Here is a 16770-nt window from a genome sequence, read left to right on the forward strand (position 1 = left end):
TGTGTGAAATGCTTTCCTTCCCGGGGCTGCGGAATCTGGGCGGTCCGCAGCGGTGCAAACAGGCGGTCTGGGTCCCGGGTCGGGAAGCCCATCACCTGTTGGGGCCTCGGGCGCGCGCGGCGCAGGGCGGGCCCAGGGCAGGGGCAGGGGCAGCGGGTGGCTCGGGGAGCGCAGTCTCCCCCCTCCTTCCTCCGGGACCGTCCGGCGGGCGGGCGGGCGGACGCGGGGACGCAGGCACGGAGGGACGGGGGCGGCCCGACGCTGGAATGCAGTTTTCTCGGGCGGGAGAGACTTTGCCCCGGAGTGGAGAACAGTTCGGGGTGGGGTTTCGCACGGTCCCCTCCCCGCCCCCCGCCCCCCGCCCCGGGCCCCCTTCCAGGCGCTTTCTGGGAGCTTGCAGAACTGCGCTCTGAAGTTTAAAGAGCGGCGAGCAGCTTGTGCCGCGGGCGGAGGGACAATGGAAGAAAATGAAAGCCAGAAATGCGAGCCGTGCCTTCCCCGCTCAGCAGACGGCGGACAGAAGCAGGGTAAGTAACAGACTCATTCAAAGATGGAGTTACGGTTCCGCGCGCTCCTCGCCGCGGGCTGCTTTTTAGAACCCGAGACGCGGCGCATGGCGCGGGGGACGCGCGCTTCTCGGGCTGGCGTGCGTTTTGGAAAGTGCGTGGAGCGCTGTGATTTCTTGGGTCCGACTTCGGCTCTGGCAGGCTTTCCTTAAACAGCCAGAGAAGTGGCGTGGGGATGCCGCGTTGGGAGCCCAGGGAGCAGGCAGTATGTGTTGTATCTCTAGGCGGTGACAAAATATATCGCTAAAAGCAGCTTTTTCATACTCGCTGCTCCCAGCCGTGGGAGAAAGGAGCTGTTTCTGGGCAGCTATCTCATAGGGGAAGGCAGCGTTTCCATTCATTGATTGGGGGAATCCCATGAGGCAAAGGCATGCTGGGTTGCACGTTTTGCAGAATTTGAGAGTTAAATTACAGAGTTTAGGGATGTTTTATTTTGCAGATCGGAACAGCAGGGGAGCACGGGTCCATCCGGATGATAGATGGGGCTGTGCGGAATCTTTGCATGCTTTAATTCAGAAGTTGGGAGTTCTTAGACGATTTGGGTAGATTTTCTCCAGGCAGTTTTCCTTTAATTGTGTTTGTGATAGACTTGTCTTTTCCGTAGGGAATTTCCAGAAGCTTATGTTGTTCCGAAGAAATTTCACAGTGGGGTTGGGTGGAGAAGGGACTTCTCTGCCCTCCAGTCAGTGACGTCTATGATGCCAGAGCCTATCATCTGGTATCATATAGGCAGCTTGTTCAGAAACCCGCACAAGCCCGAAACCATCCCCGCCCACCCTACCCCAGGTTCATCCAGGGGCCAGTTAGGAACTAAGAGAAGATTTGCGGGGCTGCCGTGCTCTGCGTGGGAGTAGGGATTATGCACAGGGGAAAAGGTGTGTGTGTTTTAAAAAGGCAAAAGGGAAGTAACAAATGACTCATCCGCACCGAAAATGCAAAACTAAGCTAGATTGAAGAAAATGGAATTACAAGACGTAGAAACCCCCCCAACCCTCTCCCCCTTACTCCTGCGGGTGAAACTCAGGAACCTTTAAGCTTAGTAAACCCGGGAGAATCCCCCATTTTACAGTCGTCAGTCTAGGTATCTGTGTTTGTGCTTCTACAACAACACTCTTCCTGGAGGGCGCCTTGTCGGTGGGGTCCGGTGGGAGATAAGGCTCCCCTTCCCTCCCTTAACTGATAGGACAGGATCCTACCGCAGAGACTGAGTCTTCCGGCCTCTGTTAAAATGAATGACACAGAATCTAGAGGGGCAATTAGAATGGGACCAATTTAAGAAATAACTTTCAAACAACCACGGCAACTCAAAGATGCTTCAGAGGCAGGAGATGGTTGGGCTGAGGGAATGTGATCACTTTATTTACTTACTCATTCATTCAATGAACATTGAGCATCTGTTACGTAGTAGTTACTGTTTTAGCTGCTGGGGACCCAGCCATGAACAAAGTAGTTGGAAAATACTTGCTTTCATTGAACTTGTGTTCTAAGAACCAAGTTTGGAGGAAAGGGGGTAGGAGAGAGAGAGAGAGAGACAATGAACAGATAAATGAAATATATAGCATGTTAGATGGCAGCGTTGCCAGATTTAGCAAATAAAAACACAGGATGCCCAGTTAAATTTGAATTTCAGATGAACAATGAATTTTTTTTTTTTGGTATAAGTGTATCCCATGCAATATTTGGAACATACTTATGCTAAAAGTATTCGTTATGTACCTGAAATTCAATTTTAACTGGGCATTTCATATTTTATCCAGCAACTCTATTAAATGGAAATCAGACCATAGGGAACCAGAGGCCGGAAAAGGGAACAGGGAGTTTGGAGAGAGGATTATCAGGGAGAGAGCCTCGCTGGTGTGTGTTTAGAATAAACATCTGAAAGAGGCTAGGGAGGGAAGAGGCAAGAACTTGTTCAGAGAACAGCAGGGACATGGGAGAAGGGTGGGAAGAAAGAGGTTAAGAGGTAATCCCAGGCCAGATCACACAGCTGCTGGCAGGTCTGACTTGTCATATAAAAGGGAACTATTGGGTGCTGCACGGACAATAACCCTGGTGGGGGCAGGGGAAGGGCAGAGAGACCATGTCAGAGGCTTCTACAGTAAGCCATACAGAAGCCTGGACCTGCAGGACCTGCTTGGACCAGCAGGTAGTAGGACAGGTGGTGATAAGAAGACAGGTTCTGTGTATATTGAAAGTACAGCCAAAAGAATTTGCGGAGGGATTGGATGGATGTAAGATACAAGAGAAAAGGAGGAGTCCCAGATGATTTCAGAAATGTCTGTCCGCCTGGCTGGAGGGATGGAGTTGCCGTTTACTTAAACAGGAAAGAAAGCATTTGAGTGCCGCGGAGGAGAGGAAAGGGTGTTTCTGGCTTGGAAATGGAGGAGACCAGGAAGTCCTTTGGATAGGTGAGGATGGAGATGTTTATCTCACATCCAGATGTCCGGAATGCTGATAGCTGTGTGGATATTCTCCGCTGGAACTGAGGAGAAAGGTCTGGGGCCTGTGGCGGATCTGCTGGGATGGGGTCTGTGTGTACAGGTCGCAGTGCGCTCTGGGGCACTTGAGCATTTAGAGGTCGGGCAGGTTGGAGGGGGAGGGGGGCTAGAGAGATTGTAAGGGTGAGAAGTATCAGGTTATATGTGCGGGGTGTCCCACTGAGTTCTGTAAAGGAGGACAGCTTCTGTTCCAGGTGGACGGTGAGCACGAGGACCGTACAGGGAGGCCAGGCCTCGGCTCACATCACCTGTAGTACCCCATGCCCACTCCTAGCCACTCCTAGCCACACCTGATGGTATTTGTTTCTGTGTCTGTTTCACTGGGTTACAGTGCGGAATACCAGGGCCGGCCAGTCTTCTTCATCCTTCACATGCCCTCTACCCAACACACCAGCCATGTAGAAAGCACTCAGGAAATATTTCTTGAACAAAAGGCTAAGGGTCCCATCCCGGGACTTGGAGTTTACCCGTCAGTCTACTGTAGGTAAGGATCCCCTGGGTGATCCTGTGACTTACTATCTAGACCGAGACACTTTTGAAAGTGAAACGGCACCCTATAAATAATTTTGCTGGGATGGCAGTTGTAATGCACAACTGTTCAGGCAAACCAGGGCGTACGGTGACCTCAGGAATAGCTCTCATCAACGAGGCTTCCGTGGCTGGATAAGCAGCCTGCTTAGGTCGGCAGCAGTGTGAGTCTGTACCTCGAGGTGCACCGCACCGAGCAGGCACTCGGTAGTTACTGGCCGAATTGCCGTCTAAAAACCTGACGCTCCCTTTGAAGGCCATGGGCTCCTCAGAGCTATTCTGGGACGTTCCCTGGGATGTGTCAGTCCCCAGCAACCCTGAGGTGTCTGCTTTTCCTCCGGCCCCTAAGCTCTTGAAACCCCTGGGCAGGTGAAGTGTTACCGTCCACCTGCTTGCCTCCCCCAACCCCTGATTCACCAGTGTTTCAAGGTAGTGTTTGCTTTGGGGGGGTGGTAATCATTTTGCAATATATAAATGTATCAAACCAGCACACTGTACACCTTAAACTTGCAAAAAAAAAAAAAAAAAAAAAAAAAGAGAGAGAGAGAATGCATTGGCAGTGCCCACTGCCCATCAAGGAGTCCCTGATATTCAAATCTTTGCTCAGAACTCTAAAGCTGCCCCATCGGTCTCTGCCCCTTACCTGTTTCATCCTTCCGAGCACTTATTACATATTATTTGTTCATTGTCTTCGTCCCTGTTTGTAATGTGGATCCGCTGTGAGGCAAGGGGATTATCTCTGTCTTGATCACAACTTCACTGTGTTTCCTAAGTCCTTTTAGTGTACAGAGCAGACACTCAAGATGCATTTTTGAGAATGAATGAGTGAATCATCCGCCCAACACTTGAGATGAGAATACTTTTCTGGGGAGCAGAGGGACTGTTCCTCTTTTGTCTGAAAACCCATACCAGAAAACTTCTCTGTCACTTACTTAATTTTTCAGGATGTTTAGGTGAATAATGACCATGGTCTGATTTCAGCTGCAGTTTCTGTGCTAGTTCGTGTAGGGGGGTGATCTGTGGGATGGTAACAAGAGAACTGGCCAACCGAGGAACTCCGTGGGCCCCCAGCAGAATATGTGATCTGTATTAGTCAGGAGGCTAATTGTAACAACCCTGAAATCTGTGTGGTTTAGTCAATGTTAATTTTTTGAACACAAGGGAATGCGGACGTTCCTGGCCAGGTGGATCTCCTGGGCACCCAGCTTTAGGCTGACTCTGGGATCCTATTCCCCGAGGCTTTGGCATTTTCCACTGGAGCCATTGCATTCAGCTAGCAAAGAAGAAAGAGAACGAGCAAGGACGATTATTCATGAAGCCTGGGGCGGGGACTCAAGGTGTCTCACCCTCACTTGCATTGACTGGACGAATTATTAATCCAAGACCCCCGCTAGATGAAGGGTCCTGGAAAATGCAGCCTTTCTGTGTGTGTGCAACAGGAGGACACTGTGGTGTGAAGACACAGACGGACAGGATACTGTCGCTGCCACGGGGTTGGGACAGACAACCAGACAAAACAGCAGTTTCTCATGGTGTTTCTATGGTTAGAGAGGAACTTGGCACAGTTTTAGAGAAGCTTGCCAGGAGCCACTGTAAAGAAGTGAGGGGCTCCTTCTCAGAGACCGTGACTTACCTAGTCTTCACTCAGGAATAAAAATCCCAGGGAAGTGTGGTTGCTGGCTCTCGGGGAGAAAGTGGGTGTGGAATGTCCCAGCGATACAAGGACCCCGCTGTAAGTCAGTGGACTTGGCTGAAGCCATCGGAGCTGTGGCCCAGGGGCCCCATGGTCTCGGGCCCGTGGGATAACTTGCTGCATCTCCACCCTTTGAAACTCTCAGGCGCTTCTGCCCTCCTCACCCCTGCTTCTGCTCCACGGAAGGTTGGAGGGGTTGTTCCCTGCCCCAGGCTCCCGTTGTGCTCTCTGCCCTGCTCCCAGCAGCTACAAAGGACTCGCCCTGGGCTGGGCAGAGGCTGGGAGCGGCAGGAAGGGGAAACTGAAAGCGGGTCTTCATGCTCCAGCTCCGTTCTTTGTTTGGCACGGATTCCCAGAATAGGGAGCCGCGGGACACACCCCTCCTTAAACGTTAGCACCCAAACGCATTCCAGGCGAAAAATAGAACTTTATTTCTGTGTTGATGGCTTTGTGGATAATGAAGAACTGGCCCAGACTTGGATCTCTGACTCCACGAACTGGGATTCCGTGTGCTTTGCCCGGTCCCCTCTCGTTTGTTTCTCTCCCTGCATAGGAGTTGGGGCTCCTCAGGCGAGAGATCACATTCTCCCCCAAAAGACTGGCATGGTGAAATTGTCACTTCTGCTTCCGGCGCGGAAGTCGGTGGCGCCCAGGAGCGAAGCCTCCCTGGGGAGAAGGCTCCGGTGATGGGGACGCGTGTTCAGAGTGGCTTTGTGTGGATCGTGGTGCTGGGCTGTTGTCGGGGGTGCCTGGGAGGACGGAGCAGGTGCCTGGTGGTCGGATGGGAAGCAGATGGGGCCCATAGCTGGGGGAGGTAGAGGGCAAAAAGGTGAGACGCGGGGAGGAGTGAGTCCCACCGGCTCCTGGATGTCTGCCAGGGGACTGTGCCCCCGGGCCATCGGTGCATTAGTCATCGGTGCTGATCACTGCTTTCCACCAATTCACGTTAAACCTTGTTAAGCAACTGGAGACATTTTAGAAGAATCCACCAGAGAGAGAGAAAAAAAAAAATGGCAGAGTACCATAAGGTCGACAGGACCTTGCAGAGCAAAGTGTTAGGAAAAAAATAGGGGTTTAGAGTGTGGGCAAGTCGGAGCTGCCCAAAGGTGAATGGTGACAGAAGATGGACCCTGAACGCTGCCCCTTCCCCTCCTGTTCCTTTCCCAATTTATCTAAAGGAAGAAAGCGGAAAACTCTTTTCAGTCTCCACGGGGCTACTGTTCTGGCTGCCTTGACCTATCCTGAGGAGCCTTGGATGAAACAGCATAGTTCTTGGGAGTCTTGTGACAGAGCGAGGCGGAATGGAACTTTCTGCCCCTGTGGTGTGGAAGGTTCCTGAACGTTTATCCGTGAGCGTGTCTGTGTGTGCCCACGTGAGGAAGTCACCTTTCCAGAGATCCAGTCCTGCTCATTAATCTAGCTGTCCTGGATAATTTTGAAAATATGTTAATGATGTCAAAAGTAACCGTAAAAATCTGTTTAAAAAGTCAACAGCATTACATCAAGTGTACAACAAGTTTTGGGCTAATATAAAACTCATGTGCACACATACGCACTCCAGAAGCTAAAGCTAAACCAGATTGCACACGTATTTACCAAGCTGACATATGGCATTTTGTGCATCTAGCTTCACTCAGCGGATCCTTTTCCTTCTGTTTTATTCAAGAAGACACCACAAAGAAGGTAGCCGTCACGTGAGTGCACGTCACGAGAAGGCAACCTAAATAAATAATACCATTCATCTCAATATCTTTTTCGTCAATAGTTTCATCTTCCCCCCCTTCTGAATTTACTGCTGCAACGTGTGAAAAGTAGGAGAATTAACCAGTTTGGCTGTTTTCTTCCTCTTTTCCTCATCGGTGTTGATGGAGATGCTATGATTAGCAATGTAATCAGAAGTGAAGAGTAAACAAGAAGAATTATTCCCAGAACACTCTTCCAGGGATGGAAGAGCAGAGTAGGAAAGCCAGCCTGAGTTTAAAATGTTTTCTATGCCTAACCAAAGGGTGTTGTACCTAGAGTTCTGTAGAGGGACGTTTCTAGACAGTGAGGTGGGGAACGTGTTGGTGGCGTGGCCTTTAGACGAGCTCGTTTAGGCATAAGCCAGGCACTGTGGGTGTCTCTGGTGTAAAGTCTGGTTTCTCTGTCTGAGACTCCAATCTAGAACTTCCGAATATTAGATCTCTTTTTCTGCCCCTAACTTTTCAAGATCAATAGTTAACAAATGGAAACGTCTTTAAAAAATAGATTAGAGTAGATTTTAAAGGATGTAGAGCTAGAAGACTGTGTATCTATTACTAGTCCACCATCTTCATTTTAATCACGAAGACAGTGAGACTGGAAGGGATCTAAGTCTAGCGTGAAAGGCAGAACTCCTGAGACCCCCCCACTCAGTGCTTTTTCCTGGGAATTCAGTGAGCAGGGACACTCTGTTCGGCCTGCATCTGTGAAGGGTCTAAGAACTCTTCCTTACAAAGATAATTTGAATGTTTATAACATTCTCTTGCTGTTCGCGGGGTTTTGAGAAGTAATTGCCTTTTTCTTTTCAGTTATCTGGAATCTGCAAACCCAACAAACCGATTTGCCAACCATCGAGAATGAGTAGAGATCCCCTGTCCGCGTTGGGCAGGGGAAGCATTGTCATTGCCTCGCTCACTTGCTCCCTTCTAGGTGGAAGTCAGCTTGGCCCTTAAAGCCCAGGTCAGAGGCAGGGTCAAGCCCAAGGGTCTAGGTTTAGGCCATCCACACATATCATATCTCCTCCCTTTCTGCTGTGTGTTTTAAAGTCCGCTTTCCATAAAATGTGTCTAAGCCTTTCCATTCCCTCCATTCTTACCTGATGATAATATTAACCTAATAATATTCCATTTGTTTGCTTTATCCGAATTGGCGGGGGAGGCTGGATTTTGTATGTGGTTCACCCATCAGTGATTATGAGAGCTTTTTTGGGTCTTGGGGATGAAGTAAGTGTCTCAGATTGTAGAAATGTAAAAGTCCTGTTACCAGCATGAAATTGTAATTAAAAAAATAAAGAAATAATCAGAACCACTGCAATTAACTTTTCTATGATTACGGATGAAGGTAAGGGGGAACCCAGTAGCCTGCAAACTAGTCTCACCACGTGTTCTTATTTTGAATAACCTCAGGGAAGAGTCAGACATAGCCCACTTTTTTCTGCAATTTTTCCTTTTAGTGTGATTTTTTTTTTTTGTAGTTCCTTTGATTGTTGATTTTATTCCCCTTCTTGCCTTAAAAACAAAAACAAAAACACCTGCTAGGTTACACTTACACATTAACAGCCGCCACATACCCTCTCGGTATTTAAATGAGATATCTATTGAGATCATTAATTATGAACTGTACTTTGTTCTTTTTGTCCTTCAGAACAAGGAAAAAGCAGTCTCCATGTAACGTCCCTAGAAGATGCAGAATGCCGCAGAACCAAGGAACGCCTCTCTAATGGAAACAGTCGTGTTTCAGTTTCCCGGCCGTCCCGCAACATCCCAAGGAGACACACTCTAGGTGGGCCCCGAAGTTCCAAAGAAATCCTGGGAATGCAAACATCTGAGATGGACAGGAAGAGAGAAGCTTTCCTGGAACATCTGAAGCAGAAATACCCTCATCATGCCACCGCAATCATGGGCCACCAAGAGAGGCTGAGAGACCAGGTAGGAACATGGCACCATTTTGCTGTGCACAGCTCATTCTGAAATGAACATGAGGGAAAGCAGAGTGACCGGCAGTTCAGAGGGGGAAAAACAGTGGAGTCGATTGTGCCCACTGTTGGGTTGTTCCAGATCTGTTTTGGCCCTTGGGAGGAGAAGGCAGCCTGCAGTTAAAGGTTTGACCTGAAAGCTCAGTTCTCTTGAATGCCAGAGATGAGAGACCCAGAGAGCCTGCGCTTCCCCCAAATACATCTGACGTACAGGCAGTAAAGGGTATTACTCTCCTGAGGGAGGCCTAGGATCAATTAGTGTGCACTCAGAAAGCACTTGAGTGCTTAGCACAGTGAATGAATGAATGAATATATACATACATAAATACGTTTTCAGGATCAAGCGGAGCATAGAGGGGTAGACTTACGGTAAATGCCTTTTCCTTAGGAAGCTGACATTAGGGTTCAGTTTCTGCCTTTTTTTTTTTTCCCCCCTTTTAATCACAGATGTTTACCTTTTGCATTCTTGGCTTTCCGCTGTCATCAGCTACCTGTTTTCTCAGGTTATCTTGACAGCTGCACAGATTACCACCCAACTGTGGCTTCGGATGTTTCTGTTTTTGTTTCTTGGCTGCGTGCAATGACTTCTTTAGCAGACAGTACAGTTTTGGGGTCGCAGGAGATGGGAGGTCTCCCGTGTAGCCCTCACAGGCATGTTATCCGATTGACCTTTGAGGCTGGATGACATGGTGAAGGAAGCAGAGCCTACTTGGGGAAGAGGGTGGGCTGTTATTGATTTCCACACTCCAGGGAGAGGGGCGTGTTCGCTGTTTTAAGTCGAGTGTCTTGCCAGTTAACTGATTATGAGAGTAATGTGTAACTAACTCAGCTTTTGGGCGTCCGTGGAAATGGAAATTGGCGTTGGCCTGAATAATTTGAACCTGTACTTCATCCTCAGTCTCATTTTATGCATTTAAATTCAACCTTCTCTTCTCTGAAATCTTTATTAGAATGCCTAAAATGATAAAATGAGCTTTATAAGCTGTATGTTGGTTTTTTGGTTCATGTTGCCAAAAGGCAGCAGACCCAGAAGAGAGAAGGGCAGGGAATCCTGGTTGATGTAGAGCCGATAAATTCTTCAGTAATTAAGAAAATGGTGACTGTTTTCATTTCAAGTGCATATAGAAAATACACCTGGGGTGCCTGGGTGGCTCAGTGGGTTAAGCCGCTGCCTTCGGCTCAGGTCATGATCTCAGGGTCCTGGGATCGAGCCCCACATTGGGCTCTCTGCTCAGCAGGGAGCCTGCTTCCTCCTCTCTCTCTCTCTGCCTACTTGTGATCTCTCTCTGTCAAATAAATAAATAAAATCGTTAAAAAAAAAAAAGAAAAGAAAATACACCTATTATATGTATGCATGTATTTATTCATTTATTTATTTACTCACTTGAGTTTTGTCCCACAGTTTTATAAGATATAATTGACATATATAAAAATATCCCTATTTTTTAGTTGCTGGTAGGGTCAGTATCCATATAAGTAATGCGTCTTGTTTTTATGAGGCACCATACTTTATCCAAAGTGGTTTAGATTGAGGAAACTCAAACTTAGAATAGTTACAAATACACAGATTTCTAAGGCAAAGTTGGAATTTGAATCTGGTTAAGTCTGAGTTCAGAACCCTTGTTGAGTCCACTGTTCTGTAAGTTGATCATTGCCTGTAGAGCAGGTAGTATGGCAAAAAAAAAAAAAAAAAAAAAAGAGAAGGAAATAAAAGCCTTCGTTTCCTAGGTTTTTGATTCATCTAATAATTAAATTGATGTAAGACGGATTAACAGGTGAAAAGCAAACTAAAGTTTAGTAAATGTATACTTCCTGTGTATACATGAGAGAGACCCAGGAAAACTGAGTAACTCCCCAAAATGGCCAAAGCCATCACCTGAAGTACCATGTTCAACTAAAGACAAAAACAGTTGTTGGGGGTGGGAGTCAGTTATGGGAGGTTACCCTGAAAAGCATAATAATCAAGGATAAAGTTGTTATGACCTAAAATAATTTAGATAGTGTGCCTGGCTCAAAAAAGGAGCTATTAACTAGGGACTACTATTTCTCTAAAAGACCTCTCTGTACAGCAGGGCAAACATCTAATTATCAAACATCTCTTCTTTTTGTTCTGTGAATCACCCTCCTCTCCTTTGAAGCCCTAAGCCCCTACCCCATTCCTTAGCTTAGGATGTCCTATAAGCCTCAACTGACCCTACATGTTCTTGGGTCTCATATTCTTACAGGGTTCCTATATATACATAATTAACTTTGTTTCTCCCATGTTAATATGCCATGTTAATATCAATTACCTAATTACCACTTACCTAATATTGAGGTTCTAAATCCCGCGTACTCTTCTGGTGGCTGTTTTCCTGGCTGCCTCCCAGAGAAGTGGCTTTAATGAAAACAGTGCCGCTGGGGGGAGTTTAAGAGTAAGATGGTAACCATGCTGTATCTAGCATCTTACATGAAATACCTGGGTATTAAGGGAATCTAGATTCCAATTCCTTGGGATTAAACCAAAGGAGAATTAGAGCATACCTTACATTTCAATCTCAGTTCACACACTGCGATGTTAATATCAATTCACCCGCCAAAAACTTGGAAGGGTAAAGGGAATTTTTTCCTCCCCAACAGTCTGTACATGCGGTGTAAGGGACATGGTGAGGTTCTGTGTGTGTGTGTGTCTCTGTGTGTGTGTGTGTGGGTGTGACTATAAGGACAGGGGTGAGGGTAAAGGAGGTTAGGAAATTGATAGTGTGTTGAATGAGGAGGGAGAATATATATTTTTAAAATTAGAAATATATTCATTTTGCTGAGAAATTGAGAAGTTAGTATTTCAAAATGGTATATTTTTCGCATTAAAAATATTTGTTAACTTCGGGCGCCTGGGGGCTCAGTGGGTTGAGCCGCTGCCTTCGGCTCAGGTCATGATCTCGGGGTCCTGGGATCGAGTCCCGCATCGGGCTCTCTGCTCAGCAGGCAGCCTGCTTCCCCCTCTCTCTCTCTGCCTGCCTCTCTGCCTGCTTGTGATCTCTCTCTGTCAAATAAATAAATAGATACCTTTAAAAAAAATATTTGTTAAGTTTACTGTTACTCATGATCTCATAATTACTGCTACTGCTATGATGAGGCTTTGGCTAAAACTCTCACATGGGAAGCCTAAATATAACGTGAGGGGTTCATGGGATCAGATGACTGGGAATAATGACTGTGGCTTAGCGGCCTCAACCTCTGATCTATCCCTACATCTCCGCCACAGGTGTCTTCTGACTGTGGCTGGTCAGCTGTCCCTTTACTGGGTAATTCAGGATGAATTCTTGGGTATTCCAAGCTGACCATTTATTTTATTTTATTTTATTTTTTAAGATTTTATTTATTTATTTGATAGAGATCACAAGTAGGCAGAGAGGCAGGCAGAGAGAGAGGGGGAAGCAGACTCCCCGCTGAGCAGAGAGCCCAATGTGGGGCTCGATCCCAGGACCCTGAGATCACGACCCGAGCCGAAGGCAGCGGCTTAACTCACGGAGCCACCCAGGCGCCCCCCAAGCTGACCATTTAAAGGGGGAAAGATTCTGATGCCTGGATTTGTGTACGTGTTTTTTCCTTCTTTTGTTCCTCAGATGACCCCTACTCAGCGTTGTGCACATCAGAGATAAGCTCAGGCAGTTCCCGGTTTAGGAAATTCCTGCGGACAGCACTTCGTCTTCTGGTTTTTCCATTCTTTTTCTCCTACTGTCTGTTTCCTCTTTCCTGTCCTCTTCTCCAGGGCACGCTTTGTTCCTCCCTGACCTTCTTAAAGTGGATCATTCCAGGCTTCCTTTGCAGGAAGATCGTATGACTAGCCGTAAGGAGGAATTCAAATAAACAGGTCTGACCACTTACCTAATATTGAGGTTCTAAATCCCGCATACTCTTCTGGTGGCTGTTTTCCTGGCTGCCTCCCAGAGAAGTGGCTTTAATGAAAACAGTGCCGCTGGGGGGAGTTTAAGAGTAAGATGGTAACGATGCTGGATCTAGCATCTTACATGAAATACCTGGGTATTAAGGGAATCTAGATTCCAATTCCTTGGGATTAAACCAAAGGAGAATTAGAGCATACCTTACATTTCAATCTCAGTTCACACACTGCGAGATTCATGGTTGAAAACTTGTATTTGAGCCTTTGAAAATAAGCCAATCAAGAATTTTCTTGAGTCTGAATTACTGAAAAGAGGTTTCCTTAACTTCCTTCTACTGTCTCCTGAAAATGCAGATGACCATTAGTGCAGCATAATACTTATCTGCATAGTAGTAGCTTTTTTTTTAAAGGATCATATTTATTTATTTGACAGAGAGAGAGGGAGATCACAAGTAGGCAGAGAGGCAGGCGGGGGGAGTGGGGGTGGGAAGCAGGCTCCCTGCTGAGCAGAAAGCTGGATACAGGCCTTGATCCCAGGACCCTGAGATCATGACCTGAGCCGAAGGCAGAGGCTTTAACCCGCTGAACCACCCAGGCACCCTGCATGGTAGTAGCTTTAATGGTACTAACCCCCTGACATACGTGTGTGGGGCAATCCGAGCATGAAGCCACATCACCTAGCAGCTGAGAATTTGGCAATGAGGCCTGGCAGGGCTGGACTGGAATTCAGCCTCCACCATGGGCTTAAGTGTATGATTGGAGCTAAAGACTTTATCCTTCTCTGCTCCTGTTCCCTCATTTGTCAAAGGACAATAACACCAGTATCAGAGTGCTGAAAAAGAAAGCCGTGGGTCCTCTTACTGTTTCAAAGGCAGCTCCTGCATTACAATATTCTGGTTGATGGGATCCAAAAAAAGAGTCTCCACAGCTCTTCTTCGTAAATTGGTATTCAGATTCATTTTACATTTTTACCAACCGTATTTGGATACCTGAAGATTGTTTTTTTCCATTGCCCGAGCATAATTTTATTAACTTTCTGGAACGTATTTGTATGTTAACGTCATTAAAAGCTTAAAATTTGGATTTCTTTCACTTACTCATACCATATAGCTTTATTTGGCACCTGCCATGGTAAAAGTGCAATGAGATGTGGCCCCTGACATCACGTCAGTAAAAGAAAGAAAGCATTTGTGTACGGATACTGATCCTTCAAGATCCGGCCCAGATGTCACACCTTCTAAGTTGGTCACAACATCCTATTTTTTTTTTTAAAGATTTTATTTATTTATTTGACAGACAGAGATCACAAGTAGGCAGAGAGAGAGGAGGAAGCAGGTTCTCCGCTGAGCAGAGAGCCTGATGCAGGGCTTGATCCCAGGACCCTGGATCATGACCTGAGCCAAAGGCAGAGGCTTTAACCCACTGAGCCACCCAGCGCCCCTGGTCACATCTTACAGTACTTATATTACACTATCTAGTAATGCCTTTATCATACTTCTCTTTCCCATATAGAATATACTTATGGAAGGCAAGAACCTTGTTTTAGTTACCTTTGTAAAGTCAGCATTTAAGGGAATATGCAACCTAAATGAAGCCTCATCAGTTTTTGTTGAATGAAGGAATGAGTTCGCCAATGTATTTCTAATACAATTAGAATGTGATAGGATCTAATACAATTAGGATGTGATAGGGGTGCCTGGGTGGCTCAGTGGGTTAAAGCTCTGCCTTTGGCTCAGGTCATGATCCCAGGGTTTTCGAGCCCTACATCGGGCTCTCTGCTCAGCAGGGAGCCTGCTTCCTCCTCTCTCTCTGCCTCTCTGCCTGCTTGTGATCTCTGTCTGTCAAATAAATAAATAAAATCTTTAAAAAAAAAAAAAAAAAGAATGTGATAGGAACCATATGAGGGATAAGGGGTGGGGGGGAGAATCCCAAAATTAAGAGCTCATTTGCAGCTTGGGAAGTCAAAACAGACTGAAGCTAAGAAGCTAAGACAAGATAAGTAATTTCCCTCAAGTCAAGAAGCCACCATTTGGACCAAGGTCGTAGTCCCTCAAGTCTGTGGTCTTCCTGTTGGTTACTGACTGGTATTTCCTTCCTCCACCTTTAGTTTTTCTGAAGTTTTGGTAACAAGATTAACGTAGATCACCGCAGGTCGAGCAATAGAGACATTTCGTTGCCATTTCTTTAAAAAAGATTAATCTTGGGGCCCCTGGGTGGCAGTTGGTTGAGCATCTGCCTCTTGGTTTTGGCTCAGGCTGTGAGCTGGTGTTGGCTCCCATGCTTGGCGAGACATCTGCTTAGGATGCTCTTTGCCTCTCCCTCTGCCCCTCTGCCCAGCACAAACACGCATACACCCTCTCTCTCTCTCTCTCTCAAATAAGTAAGTAAATCTTTAAAAAATAATAAAAAATAAAAAGATAAATCTTAATTCCAGCATGCATGACATAATCATAGAAAATAGATTCTTGTATATATTTTACATTGAAAGGCAGTTACTTTTTTTTTTTTTTTAAAGATTTTATTTATTTGACAGACAGAGATCACAAGTAGGCAGAGAGGCAGGCAGAGAGAGAGAGAGGAGGAAGCGGACTCCCTGCTGAGCAGAGAGCCTGATGCGGGACTCGATCCCAGGACCCTGAGATCATGACCTGAGCCGAAGGCAGCGGCTTAACTCACTGAGCCACCCAGGCGCCCAGGCAGTTACTTTTTTGAAGCAGCTCTGAGTTCCGAAGGGTCTTTAGTTCAGCCGTCTCTCAGTCAAGGTCACCGTGTAACTACACAATTTGGGAAAGCCCTTCTTGTATGTCTTCACTAACAAGCAAATGTCCATCTGTCCATCTTGCTGTCACCAAGAGAAACCAGCTTTCTGCTCTTAGTCTCAGAAACCCTTCTGAAAATGGTGTGTCAGTTTTTATTTTCCAGTTATGCACTGGAAATAACTAGTCAACGAACTAGGTCTGCAGTATCTGCTTTGTGGTCACAATTCATTTATATGTAGTCTTTTTTTTTTTTTTAAGATTTTATTTATTTATTTGACAGACAGACATCACAAGTGGGCAGAGATACAGGCAGAGAGAGAGAGAGAGAGGAGGAAACAGGCTCCCTGCTGAGCAGAGAGCCCGATGTGGGACTTGATCCCAGGACCCTGAGATCATGACCTGAGCCAAAGGCAGAGGCTTAACCCACTGAGCCACCCAGGCTCCCCATTTATATGTCGTCTTATAGCTAATGTGGTGGAACTTGATGTGGAATGAGTAATACCTTTTTGTTAAATATTTCAGACTTTTTATTAACATATAATGTATTATTTGTCCCATTTTAACATGAAAGTTTACTGTGTACTTCCATTTAATACAGTGAGTGAGAGAGACTTGAAGGTGTATTTTCCTTTGATAAGACATTGTGGAGGGGTCAAATAAGGAGATAAGAACGTGAACAATAAAACTATCTGATAGGGGTCAGTAAGGCTGGGAGGCCTTCCCTCAGGCCAGGGCTACAGGCCATCTCAGTGCCTCCCCGTCACCCAGCCTTGCCCTTGTGCTTGTTTGCAAATAGCACTGGGGCTGTTTCCTCAGTGTCTGGTTCCTTTGGCCTCACTTACCATTGTTTACCACAGTCCAGGGCGTCTGGTGCTGAAATGTGTGCCACCAATGGTGAAAGTGAAAATAAGGAAAAAATTTATAAATATATTTTTTATAAATATTTTTATAAATATTAATATCAATAAGGAAAATATTTATTGGTCTTTTTATTCATAAATACCCCAGCTTCTGGTTCATGCTACTTTTTTTTTGTTGTTCTATGGAATTTGGAACTGTAGGCTTCGGGTCAGACTCAACATTATCTGTTCTTTTGACTGACATCTCCTTTTCAGAAGGTATATCCTT

The 16770-nt window shown here is 46.2% G+C and overlaps 1 protein-coding gene and 1 long non-coding RNA gene across 14 annotated transcripts in view; one reads left to right on the forward strand and one right to left on the reverse strand.

The window, feature by feature from the left end:
* Positions 1–178: 178 nt before the first annotated feature.
* Positions 179–16770, forward strand: part of KIAA1217 (KIAA1217 ortholog) — a 291604-nt gene continuing 275012 nt past the window's right edge. For 6 of the 13 annotated variants that reach the window (XM_032349628.1, XM_032349631.1, XM_032349627.1 and 3 more), the window contains exons 1-2: positions 458–527; positions 8670–8953. In XM_032349628.1, coding sequence (XP_032205519.1) covers positions 458–527; positions 8670–8953 — 354 coding nt within the window. Of the gene's footprint in view, positions 528–8669; positions 8954–16770 lie in introns of all 13 variants that reach the window. The other 7 variants (XM_032349622.1, XM_032349624.1, XM_032349625.1 and 4 more) reach the window with 4 other exon arrangements.
* On the reverse strand, positions 523–5657 carry LOC116594341. Its single transcript, XR_004287173.1, has 3 exons — positions 5226–5657; positions 4236–4865; positions 523–2049 (listed from the first exon to the last, which is right to left on the reverse strand). It is a non-coding gene; the product is annotated as an uncharacterized LOC116594341 (long non-coding RNA).

The sequence above is a fragment of the Mustela erminea genome, chromosome 6 (assembly GCF_009829155.1).
Source record: "Mustela erminea isolate mMusErm1 chromosome 6, mMusErm1.Pri, whole genome shotgun sequence".
In the NCBI taxonomy this organism is placed as follows: Eukaryota; Metazoa; Chordata; class Mammalia; order Carnivora; family Mustelidae; genus Mustela; species Mustela erminea.